The following is a 17,637-nucleotide window of genomic DNA, read 5'->3' on the forward strand; positions in this document are numbered from 1 at the left end:
CTTGCAGCTTGATGATTAAAATCTGGGTGCTGCTGATGAAATGACTTTCACAATGTTACCAGTTTTTAATCTTTTCCTATGGTTACATAAAATATGAAGTGGGACATAACATTGAGCACAATGAATTAAAGTACTGAAACATCCTCACAAACATTTTCAGCACTATAAACATGTCTGCCTTCACTTTCTAGTCTATTTCACTGGATAAGCAGAAGTTACATTCAAGTCAACCAAATCAGTATCTTCCTAGAGTTCTACCAATTTCAGTGTGGTGCATATACACACCAAACCACTATTCTTAAATATATTGGAGTGAATGATTCACCCCTTCACTTTTCTTTTCATTATTTGTGGAAAGCCTGTCACAGCATTCCTTATGAGTAGTAGACAGTATTCACAGCTTCATAATGTTAAACAACGTTAAAATGTCTTGTGTAGCATATACATATATTTTAGAGTGATGTAAACAACATACTTGAGAATCGACTCATAGAAACCAAACTTTTACCCCAGGTAAAAAACTTTTGTACGCAAATATGGTTACTTTTCAGTGTATTGATTATAAAATGTGATGCTTTACATGAAATAAGAAAATAAAATTACATGATGTTATTGAAATGTCAATTACAAACACTGTACTGTACAATGTTCATATTTAGATTTAAACTGAAATATATGTCATTAACATTATTATTAAAATTACCTATATATTCATTACGGAAAACAAGTGTTTCTCTTGTCCTGTTCATACCACCTGGCGAATTTGTTTTGTAATAAAAAGGAACCAGGGTGATATTAAAGTCAGAGTAAGTAACATTTTAATTAATATTTATAATGTGCTTTACTTCATGTCATTTGAAATATAATTTCCTTAAAATGCAAATGTTCTACAAGAAAATCCAGGTTGGAATGTAACAATATTATGAAAAGGATAGTTGCTACTCACCATATAGCACAGAAGCTGAGTCACAGATAAACACAACAAAAAGACTGTCAGAAAATGAGCTTTTGGCCAACAAGGCCTTCATCGGAAACAGAACGTACAAAAACATATTCATGAAAATCCAACTCACACATACACATGGCCATGGTCTCTGGCTGCTGTGGCCTCAGCAGCCAGAGACTGCAGTCATGTGCATGTGAGTTGCATTTGTGTGAATGCGGGTATGTATGTTCCATCTCCGAAGTCTTTTTCTTGTGCCTATCTGTGACTCAGCATCTCCATTACGTGATGAGTAGCAGCTGTCCTTTTCATAATATTGTTCTAATATGAAACATTTCTTGAGAGAAGAGATCTCTGGTCATTTTAAAAATGAAGTGTTAAGACATAGAGAAACACATGCAAGTATAGTGTACTCACTGTTAAGTTCTAAACATATGGTAGCACATCTTGCTTTGAACAAGAATGGTTGTACTTTTTTTATGTGCATACTGATGAATTAAAACTTTCATCTTCAAGGTATTGGTCTGCATGCACATAGATAATGTTAAATTGCTTTTACTGTTTAAAGTAAACAAAAACTCTTGTGTTTAGTGTTAGCAGAATTGAAAATCAAGTGTGAGGGCACAGTTTATCCTGCAGACCCAATTATGAATACTGTAGACACGAAATTACATATCTAGCACAAATGTCACTATGTTAGGTGAGATATGACTAATTATTTCTCTAGGTAAATGACTTCCTGTGTCGTGTTAAATAAAGAATAAATAATTTATAAAATAATATGGGTCAGTAATGGTAATATCTTATCCTGGCAACAGGAAGTCTGTGACGTGCGCAATAATTGATCACAAAATTCTTTCTAATCTTATAGAACGTTATGTCTTCTAAAACCTTTTCTCCATATAGTGTCTTTCAGATATGCTACCTCAGGCCCATTAAGAAGACTCTGAATAATGTCTTTGAATCCCAGCTGACTGGCAATTCGATATCTGACTTCAACACTAGGAGCATGTAAAATGAATTTTTTCATTTCTTGTGCCATGTCCTGTGTCACATTTGGCTCCATCTGGAATCTGAAACCAGAAAAAAAGAATATCTAGGAAAACCAAATATTCCATGGAATTAAAAAAATTGCACAATGACTTGTCATGAAATTCCAGAACAATAACACAAGTAACAATACAACGAATTTATACAAGCCTGCAGAAAGTCACAGAAGAAGTCAATCTGATACTGTACAAGAGATATGTATTTCTGCTGTTAAATTACAGTCAATGGAAACAATAAAATGACATACTGCTTTGTTGTTTATAATCCACTTAACTTGTTCTTAAGGCTGTCTTTTGACCTAAGTCTTAACCATACTAAATAATTGCACAGCTAACCCTTTTAATACTAGTCTTTTTTCTTCCTTTTATTATATAAAGGAATCTCTCATTGATATTGCCTCATTTTACCTACATAAGTCAGTTATTTCTTTAGCTCTCGAATAATTTCTATTTGCCCATTGAAAGAACCCATATTTTGAAAGAAGATGTTTGTATGAGATCTAGTTTCATGCTACACATACAAACAATTAGAGGATGGAAAATGATATTAATGATGAGGGTTCTGAAATAATAACATTTATGCAAAGGGGGAAAAAGAGATTGTATCAAAACAGACATTGTGTTTACTTTACAATTCTCAGCAGTGACCTAATAGCTATTACCTCTGACTGACCATTTAGTCACTGTATTCATTCAACATCAAACATTCGCTGCTATGGCTATAATAAGATTCAATTAAACTACAACATGCATTTTAGCGAGGAATGATCCACTGAAAGGAAGACCATTTTTATGCATATGGAAATCTAAAAAATCAGATACGTTCAGGAGCTTCGTAAGTTGATCGATCTCAGGATGTCAAGCATTGTTAAATATTGCAGCAGAGCTTTAACCTAGATTCTGGAGGATGCCAGATATCAGCCCAAATGCTTCAGCTTGCTTATCACATAGATAAGTCAAAATACATAAAGATTTTCTTGGTCTTCCACATATGTAAATCATGCTACTCTCCAGAAGGCAGTTAAATAGTTAATTTTCAAGTGATTGCTCTGATTAATTGTGTTTACAGGCAAAAAAGGTTAGAATTCTCCACAATATAAGTTCGGAATGAGAGCACCAATTTCCCAGTATGAAATAGTATACTGTTGAGCATAAAAAGAAGACAGCTACAATAATTTTTGGGTCATTGCCCTGATGTTGGCCACTGATATCTAGCCAGCCTATTCACAATTCTACAGTTGACAAACAAGACCAGAAGTCACTCTCTCTCTCTCTCTCTCTCTCTCTCTCTCTCTCTCTCTCTCTCTCTCACACACACACACACACACACACACACACACACACACCAGAAGAATAAGCATTTTACTCTAACTTCAAAAAAGAAAAGAAGATTTGTCTGAAAGCTAGTGAAGTTGTCACTCTTGTCTGTGTGCCTGTCAATGACTCAATGCATCTAATATTTGGTGTATTGTTTCATTTACTTCAAAATTATTTGCATTTTGTTAGAACTTTCTGCTGACAGGTCTTGTGTTTCATCAACTGTTAAATCAAAGTAAAATTACATTTTACAAACAAATGACATATATACGTGATGCTGGGAGTTGAGGAACCACTTATTAGAGTGCCCAATGAGGGTAGAACGTTTTTTTATTAATGAAGCATGTTGCTATGTAAAGTGTACTTTCACAAAACTGCTCAAAGGAGATTGGAAGTTTTGTGCTATAAAAGAATGTAAATGGTTTAATTGAGTCACAGTCTAGTGTTACTGAATTGATTTCAATCTATTGTAACCAAGAACTGGAAACCAAAGATGTGGTCTGAGGCATGTCATTGTGAAACAGTAGACACAGAAGTCAAAGGAAAGGAAGAGAACAATCTTCCACTGTCTACGCAGCCATAATTATTAAGTGATGTGACACATATGATCATTCATCTTTACTTAAACCCACGAGAATAATAAGCCAGGCACTGTGGCCAAGCAGTTCTAGGTGCTTCAACCTGGAACCACACCGCTGCTACGGTCGCAGGTTTGAATCCTGCCTAGGGCATGGATGTGTGTGAAGTCCTTAAGTTGGTTAGGGACTGATGACCTCAGATGTTACGTCCCATAGTACTTAGAGCCTTTTTTTTCTTTTGAGAATAATAACATTGTAAAAACTGCACTTGTCTTGTCAGCCTTAAATTATCTTCTTAGTTTTCTCTGTCTGCTGATAATTTGTGTATTGCCTCCTCTTCTAATTCAACCTATCGTTGCCATTACAAGTATCTGCTTTATCTGCTATTTATTGCTTCTAAAATTTTCCTCTCTAATCTGATGTCACTATTTCAATATTAGGCACTCTTTCATACTGTCTAGGAACCTGGTACATAGACAAACATTTTCCAATCATTCTCTTCTTTGAGAGGTAAGACTGTTATATCCTGAGTCACATAAGACATGATAAATATTGTTGTTGTTGTTGTGGTCTTCAGTCCAGAGACTGGTTTGATGCAGCTCTCCATGCTACTCTACCCTAGGCAAGCTTCTTCATCTCCCAGTACCTACTGCAACCTACATCCTTCTGAACCTGTTTAGTGTATTCATCTCTTGGACTCCCTCTACGATTTTTACCCTCCATGCTGCCCTCCAATACTAAACTGGTGATCCCTTGATGCCTCAGAATATGTCCTACCAACTGATCCCATCTTCTAGGTAAGTTGTGCCACATATTTCTCTTCTCCCCAATTCTCTTCAATACCTCCTCATTAGTTATGTGATCTACCCATCTAATCTTCAGCATTCTTCTACAGCACCACATTTCGAAAGCTTCTATTCTCTTCTTGTCTAAACTATTTATTGCCCATGTTTCACTTCCATACATGGTTACACTCCATACAAATACTTTCAGAAACAACTCCTGACACTTACACCTAAACTCGAGGTTAACAAATTTCTCTTCTTCAGAAACACCTTCCTTGCCATTGGCAGTCTACATTTTATATCCTCTCTACTTTGACCATCATCAGTTATTTTGCTCCCCAAATAGCAAAAATCATTTACAACTTTAAGCGTCTGATTTCCTAATCTAATTCCTTAGCATCAACCGATTTAATTCGACTACATTTCATTATCCTTGTTTTGCTTTTGTTGATGTTCATCTTATATCCTCCTTTCAAGACACTGTCTATTCCCCTCAGCTGCTCTTCCAGGTCCTTTGCTGTCTCTGACAGAATTACAGTGTCATCGGCGAACCTCAAAGTTTTTATTTCTTCTCCATGGATTTTAATTCCTACTCCAAATTTTTCTTTTGTTTCCTTTAGTGCTTGCTCAACATACAGATTGAATAACATTGGGGATAGGCTACAACCCTGTCTCACTCTCTTCCCAACCACTGCTTCCCCTTCATGCCCCCTCGACTCTTATAACTGCCGTCTAGTTTATGTACAAATTGTAAATAGCCTATCACTCCCTGTATTTTACCACTGCCACCTTCAAGATTTGAAAGAGAGTATTCCACTCAACATTGACAAAAGCTTTCTCTAAGTCTACAAATGCTAGAAACGTAGGTTTGTCTTTCCTTAATCTATTTTCTACGATAAGTTGTAGGGTCAGTATTGCCTCACGTGTTCCAACATTTCTATGGAATCCAAACTGATCTTCCCCAAGGTTGGCTTCTACCAGTTTTTCCATCGTCTGTAAAGAATTCGTGTTAGTATTTTGCAGCCATGGCTTATTACACTGATAGTTTGGTAATTTTCACATCTGTCAACACCTGCTTTCTTTGGGATTGGAATTATTATATTCTTCTTGAAGTCTGAGGGTATTTCACCAGTCTCATACATCTTGCTCACTAGATGGTAGAGTTTTGTCAGGGCTGGCTCTACCAAGGCTATGTTGTCTACTCCTGAGGCCTAGTTTCGACTTAGGTCTTCCAGCGTTCTGTCAGACTCTTCACGCAGTATCATATCTCCCATTTCATCTTCATCTACATTCTCTTCCATTTCCATAATATTGTCCTCAAGAACATCACCATTATATAGACCCTCTATATACTCCTTCCACCGTTCTGCTTTCCCTTCTTTGTTTACAACTGGGTTTCCATCTGAGCTCTTGATATTCATGCAAATGGTTCTCTGTCCTCCAAAGCTCTCTTTAATTTTCCTGTAGACAGTATCTATCTTACCCCTAGTGATATATGCCTCTGCATCCTAACATTTGTCCTCTAGCCATCCCTGCTTAGCCATTTTGCATTTCCTGTCGATCTCATTTTTGACATGTTTGTATTCCTTTTTGCCTGCTTCATTTTCTCCTTTCATCAATTAAAGTCAGTATCTCTTCTGTTACCCAAGGATTTCTATTAGCCCTCCTCTTTGTACCTAACCATTCTTCTTCTATTGTATTTCTTTCTCCCTAATTCTCTCCCTGAAACTTTCTACAACTTCTGGTTCTGTCAGTTTATGTAGGTCCCATTTTCTTAAATTCCCAACTTTTTTGCAGTTTCTTCAGTTTTACTCTACATTTCATAACCAATAGATTGTGGTCAGAGTCCACATACGCACCTGGAAATGTCTTACAATTTAAAGTCTGGTTCCTAAATTTCTGTCTTACCATTATATAATCTATCTGAAACCTTTCAGTATCTCTGGGCTTCTTCCATGTATACAACCTTCTTTCATGATTCTTGAACCATGTGTTAGCTATGATTAAGTTATGCTCTGTGCAAAATTCTACCAGGCAGCTTCCTCTTTCATTTCTTACCCCCATCCATATTCACCTACTACGTTTCCTTCTCTACCTTTTCCTACTATCAAATTCCAGTCACCCATGACTATTAAATTTTTGTCTCCCTTCACTATCTGAATAATTTCTTTTACCTCATCATACATTTCATCAATCTCTTTGTCATGTGGGGAGCTAGTTGACATATAAACTTGTACTACTGTGGTAGGCGTGGGGTTCGTATCTATCTTGGCCACAATAATGCGTTCACTATGCTGTTTGTAGTAGCTTACCCGCATTCCTATTTTTTTAATCATTATTAAACCTACTCCTGCATTACCCCTATTTGATTTTGTATTTATAACCCTGTATTCACCTGACCAAAAGTCTTGTTCCTCCTGCCACCGAACTTCACTAATTCCCACTATATCTAACTTTAGCCTATCCATTTCCCTTTTTAAATTTTCTAACCTACCTGCCCGATTAAGGGATCTGACATTCCACGCTCCGACCCATAGAATGCCAGTTTTCTTTCTCCTGATAACAACGTCCTCCTGAGTAGTCCCCGCCCGGAGATCTGAATGGGGGACTATTTTACCTCCAGAATATTTTACCCAAGAGGATGCCATCATCATTTAACCATACAGTATAGCTGCATACCCTCGATAAAAATTATGGCTGTAGTTTCCCCTTGCTTTCAGCCGTTCTCGGTACCATCACAGTAAGGCCGTTTTGGTTAGAGTTACAAGGCCAGATCAGCCAATCATCCAGACTGTTGCCCCTGCAACTACTGAAAAGGCTGTTGCCCCTCTTCAGGAGCCACACGTTTGTCTGGTCTCTCAACAGATACCCCTCCGTTGTGGTTGCACCTACGGTATGGCCATCTGTATCGCTGAGGCATGCCAGCCTCCCAACCAATGGCAAGGTCCATGGTTCATGAGGGTGAGGGGTGATGGTCACGTGATAAATATTAGGTTAACCTCATAAGCTAAGTCCTTGCAATGTTAGCAGATGGATTTAGTTTTGAATGATACACTGTCGCCTTCAGTTTTGGAAAAATTTAATATGATGCAGTAAATGCATGTAAGTACTCAGCACAGAAGATGAGTACATACAAGTTGGAGCTGGTATGATATGAATGAAATTTTAACATAGTAGCGAGTAGTTGGTTAAATCAGAACAATCAGAAACCCAAACATCTCAATTTACAATGACGTTATTTCAGAACTTTAAGAACAATGTACACTGATCAGCCAGAACATTATAACCGCCTACCTAACAGCCGGTATGTCCACCTTTGGTGTGGATAACAGTGGCCAAATGTCAGGGCATGGAAGGAATAAGGCCTTGATAGGTCACTGGAGGGAGCTGGCACCACATCTGCACACAAGTCACATAATTCCCATAAATTCTGGGGAAGGGGACGATGAGCTCTGACACCACATCCAATCACATCCCAGATGTATTCAATTCGGTTCAGGTCTGGCGACCACTCCATCACACTCCTGGCCTAGTGAATAGTGCGTCATCTTGTTGAAAAATGCCACTGCCATTGGGAAACATGATTGTCATGAAGGGATGTAAGTGGTCTGCAACCAGTGTGCGATACTCCTTGACCATCATCGTGCCTTGCACAAGCTCCAATGGACCCATGGATGCCCACACAAATATTCCCCAGAGCATAATGGAGCTACCACCAGCTTGTTCTGCAGTACAGATGTCAAGGACTTGTTCCCCTGGAAGTCACTGGATTCATGCCCTCCCACCAGCATGATGAAGAGGGTATCAGGAGCCATCAGACCATACAAAGCTCTGCCAGTGCGCCAACATCCAGTGTCGATGGTCACATGCCAATTTCATTCGTAGCTGCTGACGTCATGTTGTTAACACTGGCACGTGCATGGGTCATCAGCTGTGGAGGCCCATCGTTAGGAGTGTTTGGTGCACAGTGTGTTAAGACCCACTTGTACTCTACCCAGCTTTAAAGACTGATGTTAGTACCGCCGCTGTTCACCGCCTGTCCTGTTTTACCAGTCTTCCCAGCCTACATCATCTGCATCTGTAACGAGGAGTGATCACCCACCCCACGACGTCTGGACATGGTTTGATATTGGTTTCACCACATTTTGAAGAAACTACAGCACTCCTCAACCAACTGAAAAGTCATGCAGTTTCAGAAATGCTCATATCAAGCCTCCAGGCCATCAAAATTTGCCCTCAGTCAAACTCAGGTGGATCGTGCGCCTTCCCCATTCTACACATTGACAGCATGCTCACTGGTACTACGTGCACCGTGCATGTGTTTGACTAGCAGTCATTCCTCACCAGGTGATACTGCTATTGCCTAGACAGTTTTATATTGATAGTCGGTCGGTGGTCATAAAGTTCTGTCTGATCAGTGTATATCTTTCTGGTACAACTTGTTTCTGGTCAAATACACCAGTCTCCATAAATGACTCTCAAGAGCATATTGATGCATATGCTCCAAGTATTCATTTTTAAAAACAAAACAGTAAAACTCAATTTAATTTCATTAGAACTATCCACAAAATATGAAAACAGCTAGTAGGTAAAGCATATGATGGATGAAATAGTCCTGTCACTGGAATGCAGCTCAGGAGTTGTAACTTTTTACGATCCCCACCCACTCCCCAGAAACAACATTAACTTCATGCTTGTTTTCAGTAAAGCTGCTTCACATATGTATAATATTATCATTTCAATCTGGTGAAGACAGGGATGCATTATATGCAGACAGTATATTGTGGCAGTCAGCTGCCGCTGTCAAGAAACGGGAACTGAGACTGCCTGAGGGGAGAGGAGCAGTGCAGGGGAATAAGTCCAAGCTCCCTGTGGAAAGACTGCCATCCTATGTCTGCGTTCTGTGCTTCCACGAAAGCAAAACTGACATAACAGTCATCAGGATCACTGATTCCTGTTGATGTGGTGAGAGTTGCATGCAATGCGCCAGGATTAACCTCTTCACAATAAGAAAAAAAAAATTCCACAACACAAAGCAAATTGGAGTACACAAAGCATTTGATAGTGTACTGTGCAATTGTCTGCTATGGTTGGCCTGACCTTTACCAGTATTCAGGCGCTAAAGACTACACTGTTGAGTGCCCATAACACCATATCCATCCATCCATCCATCTACCAATATCTTACACAAAACCTAGTTAAAAACACTCCCCACTTAAAACTGCCGTGCTATAGTGTAGCATAATACCTGTTTTTGTTTATCTACCAAGTCCCATAACAGTTTTCAAATAATATCGTTGTGATAAACGAGAAGCACCAGTTTGCTTTTGCTCTACAATATTGTAGAGCAATAGCAAACTAGTGCTATACATTTACTATAATGTTGTTCTACCAAGAACTGACAGAAGATTCTGTTAATATAATATTGTTGTGATACAGCGGAAGCAGCATCAGTTGCAGAAGTTGACATCTTGGCAGAATCTGTATTTGTACGACTATATGGAAGCTATTACTGTGATTTTAGAAACATCACGTAACACGGTATGCTACTGAGTTTTCGACATTGTGCTTCTCTTTCAATGTCATTATATTAAACAATAACGCTCGCTGTTAACACAAGCTGCAAGTATTGCTTGTATTTTTGCTACAATTTTGAAACATAGCATCCTTTTACACCTGCAGTCTCTGTATTCATGATGTTTGTACTAGAAAATTCTGCTAGGAAATGGACTCTCAGTGAAACTGGTCCCTTGTTAAAGAATACTTTTAGCACCAACATACACTGTTATGTGAAGTCATTTCTCAACATTATGGAGGACAACAAACAGAAAATATATTCATGATTTAAATAATGAAAACTGTACCATTTACTTATTTTTTTATGCTTAGCACAATGTGTTTCAAGAATTTATTTTCGTTTTCAATTGCTTTTGTGTATTTGTTTACATGGATATGTTTGATGATATCTGCACTGTGATTTTCTGCCTTCCTTGCATCTTTTTGAAGTTAGACTGCAATCAGAAAATCAGACAAAATGAATCTTTGAGAGTTTTCAAATGTCAATGATGTTAGAAATTCATGTAAACAAGTGCACAAATGCACTAGGAAACTAGCATAAACTCTGGAAAAGCATTGTGCTAAGCATCAAAAAAATAAGTAACTCATGCAGTTTTCATTATTTAAATCATGAATGACACAGTTAAAAGCTTTCCTGAAAATTCAAATATGATGAACGAAATTAAGAAAATATATTACTCTGATGTTTCTTAAACTAGCAAACACAACACAGTTACCTATGTTGTCTTGATAACATTTAAAGCAACACATGACTAGTGGAACATAAAGCAACCATACACTCTTACTGAAAAAGTTCCGAGAAAATTATTTTGTTTCTCACCTTCTAGCTATATCCTCTACATGAGCAGTTGTGAGTGTCATGCTGTGGGTAAATTCTGAGAAATATGTTGCCTCTCTGTTGACAATGCAATGCTGGTACAGCACTGCTCCCCAGTCAGTTGGATGGTTGTAAGCCCGGGCTAAAATGCAAGCTTGTGGGAAGCTGTAATACAGAATGACGAGTTTATCTATATCACTATTAGAGTTATCATAGTATGGTGAAACAATCAGAAGATAGCCAGCAATGAAAATATTACCTCAATTTGTTAACTATCACATCAGAAACTTCCATTGCAGTCAAGTTAATCAATAAATTCACCAACTGGCCTGCAGGCACAGAATTCAGTAAAGATATTTGGAGAGCAACTAGCTCTGCTTTATGAGCTATTGCCATAGCTTTTATGAGTTTGTTAGCCTGTCATATAAAGAATAAATCAAAATTACATTTTGATTAAACAGATATCTTTGATTATATAGACATCATTGCTACATATAATCAATGTAACTTTTTTACAAATGTCATCAGTAGTGGAATAAAATGAGACTACTTCCATCAAACAATATTATTCACTGAGACGCATCTGGAAAAAATAATCAATTAAGCCCAAATTTAGTCTGTCACTGCAAATTAATTAGTGTCATAGAAGTAAATTCCTGGTAAAAAATACAGTTTAAAGGCATGATTCATATCTGACTGACATCCCTCTCAAAATGATGCCTCTGTTGAGCAATTGATAAGCTAGCAAAATGAGGCAGAACTTCTGTTTTCACAGAATTCTAAGTGAAAATATATAACAAAGCATATGAAAATTGTTGCTAATCTGGTACAGAATTTTAGTTTTTAGTTTATCATTGTTCAAATTTTTCTGTGTGTCATGTTCACAATCAAACAACAGAATGTCTTGCATCAGCAGTCCTGTTGGCAACATGCTGTCCATTTTTGTCTCAGCATGCCCTACGAAATGTGGTTTCTGTCACATTATGAAGGCCCAGGCAACAGCAGACAGCATGTCGCATAATGCTACTGATGTAAACTGCTATGCAATCCAATTATGAACATTTCAATAAGAGAACAATTGTACCCCACAATGACAACCAGGAGATTTTTCACTGCCAAGAACCTTTGCTTCATTCTCTTTCCAAACAGAGTCTGAGTGACTCTTATGGAGGAAAATGTGCTTAGGGTCACTCTCCCAATCCAGAATGAAACTTTCACAATATACCCTCAACTGTAGAAAGAAGGTTTCAGTTTGGAAACAGATCATGGGGTGTGGCTACACTTTTCTCTATTCTCTACCATTCTCTCTCTCTCTCTCTCTCTCTCTCTCTCTCTCTCTCTCTCTCTCTCTCTCTCTCTCTCTATCTCTCCCCCCCCCCCCCCCCCCCCCCCAGATGCTGGCTGACTAAGATGTGAATGGGAGTCTGCTGAGTTCGGACATTCTCTCTCTCTCTCTCTCTCTCTCTCTCTCTCTCTCTCTCTCTCTCTCTCTCCCAGATGCTGGCTGACTAAAATGTAAAATGTGAATGGGAGTCTGCTGAGTTAGGAAAGTAGGTTCAAATGGCTCTGAGCACTATGGAACTTAACATCTATGGTCATCAGTCCCCTAGAACTTAGAATTACTTAAACCTAACTAACCTAAGGACAGTACACAACACCCAGTCATCACGAGGCAGAGAAAATCCCTGACCCCACCGGGAATCGAACTCGGGAACGGGAAGCGAGAACGCTACCGCACTACCACGAGCTGCGGACTACGTAAGTGGGATAAAGGTACTGGTAGGTTGAACCTCTAGGACAAACCATGAGATTTGTTTTGCCTGAGTAGGTCAGCCAGCAAGAGCACAATGACAAAAGGCAGGGGTCTAGCCTTCTAGCACTGAGTCATTGTCAATTAAGTCATTTGGCAGGAGTTTTCATTTCAAATAAACTCCACTTCTTATTCTAACCTGTGTAGCCTGTCTAAATCAGTTTCTGTCTTCCAGATGGCTAAATACAGAGGAGTGTCTCTGGGAGTAACTGGACGGTAGGAGAGAGGTGTTACTTTGATGTAACCAGACTAGCACTGATTCAACATACAGTATTTAATAGGTACCCAAATTTACAGTACCCAACTTTATATACAACACTTTCTGGTAGAGTGAAAGGACGTCTCTGTGTAAACTGCTCATCACCTGCCACTGAGATGATAAATCTGATGAAACTTGTCATATCATACAGAAAAGGTTAAAGATTCAAGAATAATCAAGCACCAATATGCCAAGATAATAGGTAATGTGTTTCCCTTGGTCTATTGTACAGTTCCTGCATTATTTTGATGCCCTTATTAGGTATATACTAGGCTGTTTCAGCTCATATGCCCTCCCAGGAGCAGCTGGATGGGCACAGGCACAGGTGGGCAGGGGTGGACAAACAAGTGATGCGCAGGCAGTCTTGCAGTTGAGACACAGTGTACATGATCGTATTCCACCGACTGAATGCCGGGAGTCAAGGGTGGCCAAGCAGGTCATGCATAAGCAAGACACCATCTGATGGGTAGCCTACACCACCTGCCCCTGCCCACGAGCATGTTTAGTGCGGGCACAGATGCCCTAGCTACATAAGGCAGCATTGGAACAAACTAAGGCAGTGGTCATCAAACATTATGGCTGCCGAGACAATACTGACATTATGGGGTGGCACCATGGGCCATATGTGTATTAGTCTTATAATTAATTGATCTACAGGGTGTTACAAAAAGGTACGCCAAACTTTCAGGAAACATTCCTCACACACAAATAAAGAAAAGATGTTATGTGGACATGTGTCTGGAAATGCTTAATTTCCATGTTAGAGCTCATTTTAGTTTTGTCTGTATGTACTGTACTTCCTCGATTCACCACCAGTTGGCCCAATTGAAGGAAGGTAATGTTGACTTCGGTGCTTGTGTTGACATGTGACTCATTGCTCTAGAGTACTAGCATCAAGCACATCAGTACGTAGCATCAACAGGTTAGTGTTCATCACGAACGTGGTTTTGCAGTCAGTGCAATGTTTACAAATGCAGAGTTGACAGATGCCCATTTGATGTATGGATTAGCACGGGGCAATAGCCGTGGTGCGGTACGTTTGAATTGAGACAGATTTCCAGAACGAAGGTGCCCCGACAGGAAGACATTCGAAGCAATTGATCGGCGTCTTAGGGAGTGCGGAACATTCCAGCCTATGACTCGTGACTGGGGAAGACCTAGAACGACGAGGACACCTGCAATGTATGAGGCAATTCTTCGTGCAGTTGACGATAACCCTAATGTCAGCGTCAGAGAAGTTGCTGCTGTACAAGGTAACGCTGACAAGGTCACTGTATGGAGAGTGCTACGGGAGAACCAGTTGTTTCCGTACCATGTACAGCGTGTGCAGGCACTATCAGCAGCTGATTGGCCTCCACGGGTACACTTCTGCGAATGGTCCATCCAACAATGTGTCAATCCTCATTTCAGTGCAAATGTTCTCTTTACGGATGAGGCTTTATTCCAACGTGATCAAATTGTAAATTTTCACTATCAACATGTGTGGGCTGACGAGAATCCGCACGCAATTGTGCAATCACATCATCAACACAGATTTTCTGTGAACATTTGGGCAGGCAGGTGATGTCTTGATTGGGCCCCATGTTCTTCCACCTATGCTCAATGGAGCACGTTATCATGATATCATATGGGATACTCTACCTGTGCTGCTAGAACATGTGCCTTTACGAGTATGACACAACATGTGGTTCATGCACGATGGAGCTCCTGCACATTTCAGTCGAAGTGTTCATACGCTTCTCAACAACAGATTTGGTGACCAATGGATTGGTAGAGGCGGATCAATTCCATGGCCTCCATGCTCTCCTGACCTCAACCCTCTTGACTTTCATTTATGGGGGCATTTGAAAGCTCTTGTCTACGCAACCCCGGTACCAAATGTAGAGACTCTTCATGCTCGTATTGTTGATGGCTGTGATACAATATGCCATTCTCCAGGGCTGCATCAGCGCATCAGGGATTCCATGCGACGGAGGGTGGATGCATGTATCTTCGCTAATGGAGGACATTTTGAACATTTCCTGTAACAAAGTGTTTGAAGTCACGCTGGTACATTCTGTTGCTGTGTGTTTCCATTCCATGATTAATGTGATTTGAAGAGAAGTAATAAAATGAGCTCTAACATGGAAAGTAAGCGTTTCCGGACACATGTCCACATAACATATTTTCTTTCTTTGTGGGTGAGGAATGTTTCCTGAAAGTTTGGCCGTACCTTTTTGTAACACCCTGTATATCTGAATCTCGCTCCAGCTACTGCTGGGTCAGGGTGCTGATGAGTCCTCTCCATTTGGCTTGGTCCTCCCACCACTTTTCTTCCTCCACTTGCTGCCAGGTCACACCTCTCCTTTCTACAGATATTCTCACTCCCATTTTCCACCATGCTCTTGGGCACCTCTAGGTCTTTTCCCACCCATCTTGAGTTCTTCCATAATTTTGGGGAGTCTCTGCCCATGCATCCTCTTAACATGCCCATACCATCTTAATCTCTTTCTTTCAGTTTCTTCTCTCATACTTTCTTGTTTAAGGTCCTTTCTAATCTCTACGTTCCTTACTCTGTCCACTCTTGTTTTTCCCTTAACTGCTCTGAGAAATTTCATTTCCCCTGCTTGCAGTCTGCTCCAGTCCCTTTCTGTCATTGTCCATGTTTCACCACCATAGGTGACAATAGGGATGTAATAATTCTTATACATAAGGAGTTTTGCTCTTTCTGAAACTTCATTATTCCAAATCAGGTGTTTTATTGTTTGGTAGAAATTGCCTCCCTTCTGTAACCTCCTATTAATTTCGTTAGTTATTCTTCCATCCCTAGATATTTCAATCCCTAAATAAGTGAAACTTTCTACCACTTTGAGGGGTTCTCTATTCAAGGTAATATTTCCATTGATCCTTTCCCTCTTCCAAATACCATTACTTCACTCTTATCTTTATTTATTTTTTATCCATACTTTTTCATTATTTCGTTCCACACATCAAGCTGTAACTGTACATCTACCTCTTTATCACCGCATATTACCATATCATCTGCAAAAATCATCTTTTTGTCTTTTTCTTTTACTATATCTTTAACTGCCCTATTCATTCCCTCCATCACAACATTAAAAAGTGCGGGAGATAGAATACTTCCTTGTTTAAGTCCTTGTCTTATTTCGAAGTATTCAGAGTTCCCCAACGGTGTTCTAATTCTACAATTGTGTCCTCTGTACATTGTCTTTATAACATTAATGTATCCACCTTCAATATCTATCTTCTTCATTTCTTCCCAGAGTCTTTCCCTGTCAACTGAGTCATATGTCCTTTCAATGTCTATAAAAACCATTATTACCCTTTTGTTATACTCCCAACTTTTTTTCCATCAGTTGACGGATAGAAAACATCAGGTCGATCGTGCTTCTTCCTTTCCTAAACCCATGCTGTTCTTCACTCAGCTCCTTTTCTATCTTTTCACTTATTCGATTTAGTAAAATTAATTATAATTAATTGATAAACTACTAAATTAATAAGTTAAGAGTGCCTAATAGACTAGTGCATAGTACTGCTGCAATAAGTTGGCTGCCAGCCACCAAGTACTGATTGTTAAAAGTCAGCACCATTTGGAACACTTCATGACAGTTGTTCACTGTTTCATATTGCTGCCAAGCTCATTGACCCTAAAGTTGTGACACTGTAATTGCCTGACGAAGTATGTTGGTTTGTCTATGTGAGCTATCTAAAGCCATTATGCAGTATGAGAGACAGTCACAGATGTTTACTAAATGTATTGAACATCATTTTTCTTCTGGTCACTGCATTGTACTACAACAGCCTTAATTTAACTTCACATTCTTTCCTACAAACATGTACCATATTTTAAGATGACCATCTCCACAGTGCACATTCATGAATATATGATACCTCCAGGCGTCAAAATTTATACCACAGAAGTTAGTCAGCACAAGTCACCTGTGAGTTGCCAGTACTGGACAACAAACAATAAAACATTCCCCCTCTCACATCCTCTAACTCTGCAATGGCCGTACTACTTACTCTTCTACCCTGAGGTAAACAACCTACTTTACTTAACTCAGGCTTGAATTCACCAATCTCAGTTAAAATTAAGTACATCTAAAATATATTACTATATCTGTATGTGTTTTTGTTTGTTTTAAAGCAGGAAAATTACACTCTTAAGAAGCTCTTAGTGTTAGTTCTAGGTCTGTTGACTGCAGTCTGATGAACACTGGTTTATGGTGCACCATAATTTGACATGATTTTCCACACACTTCTTCTTGACACTAAGTCAAATGTCTTTTCAAAGTCTATGAACGCTAAATATACAGGGTGTTTCACAGTTCATGTTACACACTTCTAGAGATTGTAGAGTGCACTTAGTAGATCAAGTGTTACATAGGAACTTACATCCAGAAACATCATCCAACGATGCTACAGAACTATTGCCTATAAACTCATGTATACACATAGTGATTCCGTGATGATGTAACAAACTTTATAGGATGATGGAGAAG

At 39.2% G+C, this 17,637-nt stretch overlaps 1 protein-coding gene across 1 annotated transcript in view; it reads right to left on the bottom strand.

Moving 5' to 3' along the window:
- Positions 1–1,415: 1,415 nt before the first annotated feature.
- The window catches only part of LOC126483618 (spatacsin), a 410,710-nt gene continuing 394,488 nt past the window's right edge, over positions 1,416–17,637 (bottom strand). The window contains exons 33-35 of the mRNA XM_050106663.1: positions 11,326–11,483; positions 11,070–11,231; positions 1,416–2,016 (exon numbers count right to left, since the gene is read on the bottom strand). Of these exons, the coding sequence (XP_049962620.1) occupies positions 1,809–2,016; positions 11,070–11,231; positions 11,326–11,483 (528 nt within the window). The 3' untranslated portion in view covers positions 1,416–1,808. The remainder of the gene's footprint in view (positions 2,017–11,069; positions 11,232–11,325; positions 11,484–17,637) is intronic.

This window comes from Schistocerca serialis, chromosome 6, assembly GCF_023864345.2.
Source record: "Schistocerca serialis cubense isolate TAMUIC-IGC-003099 chromosome 6, iqSchSeri2.2, whole genome shotgun sequence".
Classification (NCBI taxonomy): Eukaryota; Metazoa; Arthropoda; class Insecta; order Orthoptera; family Acrididae; genus Schistocerca; species Schistocerca serialis.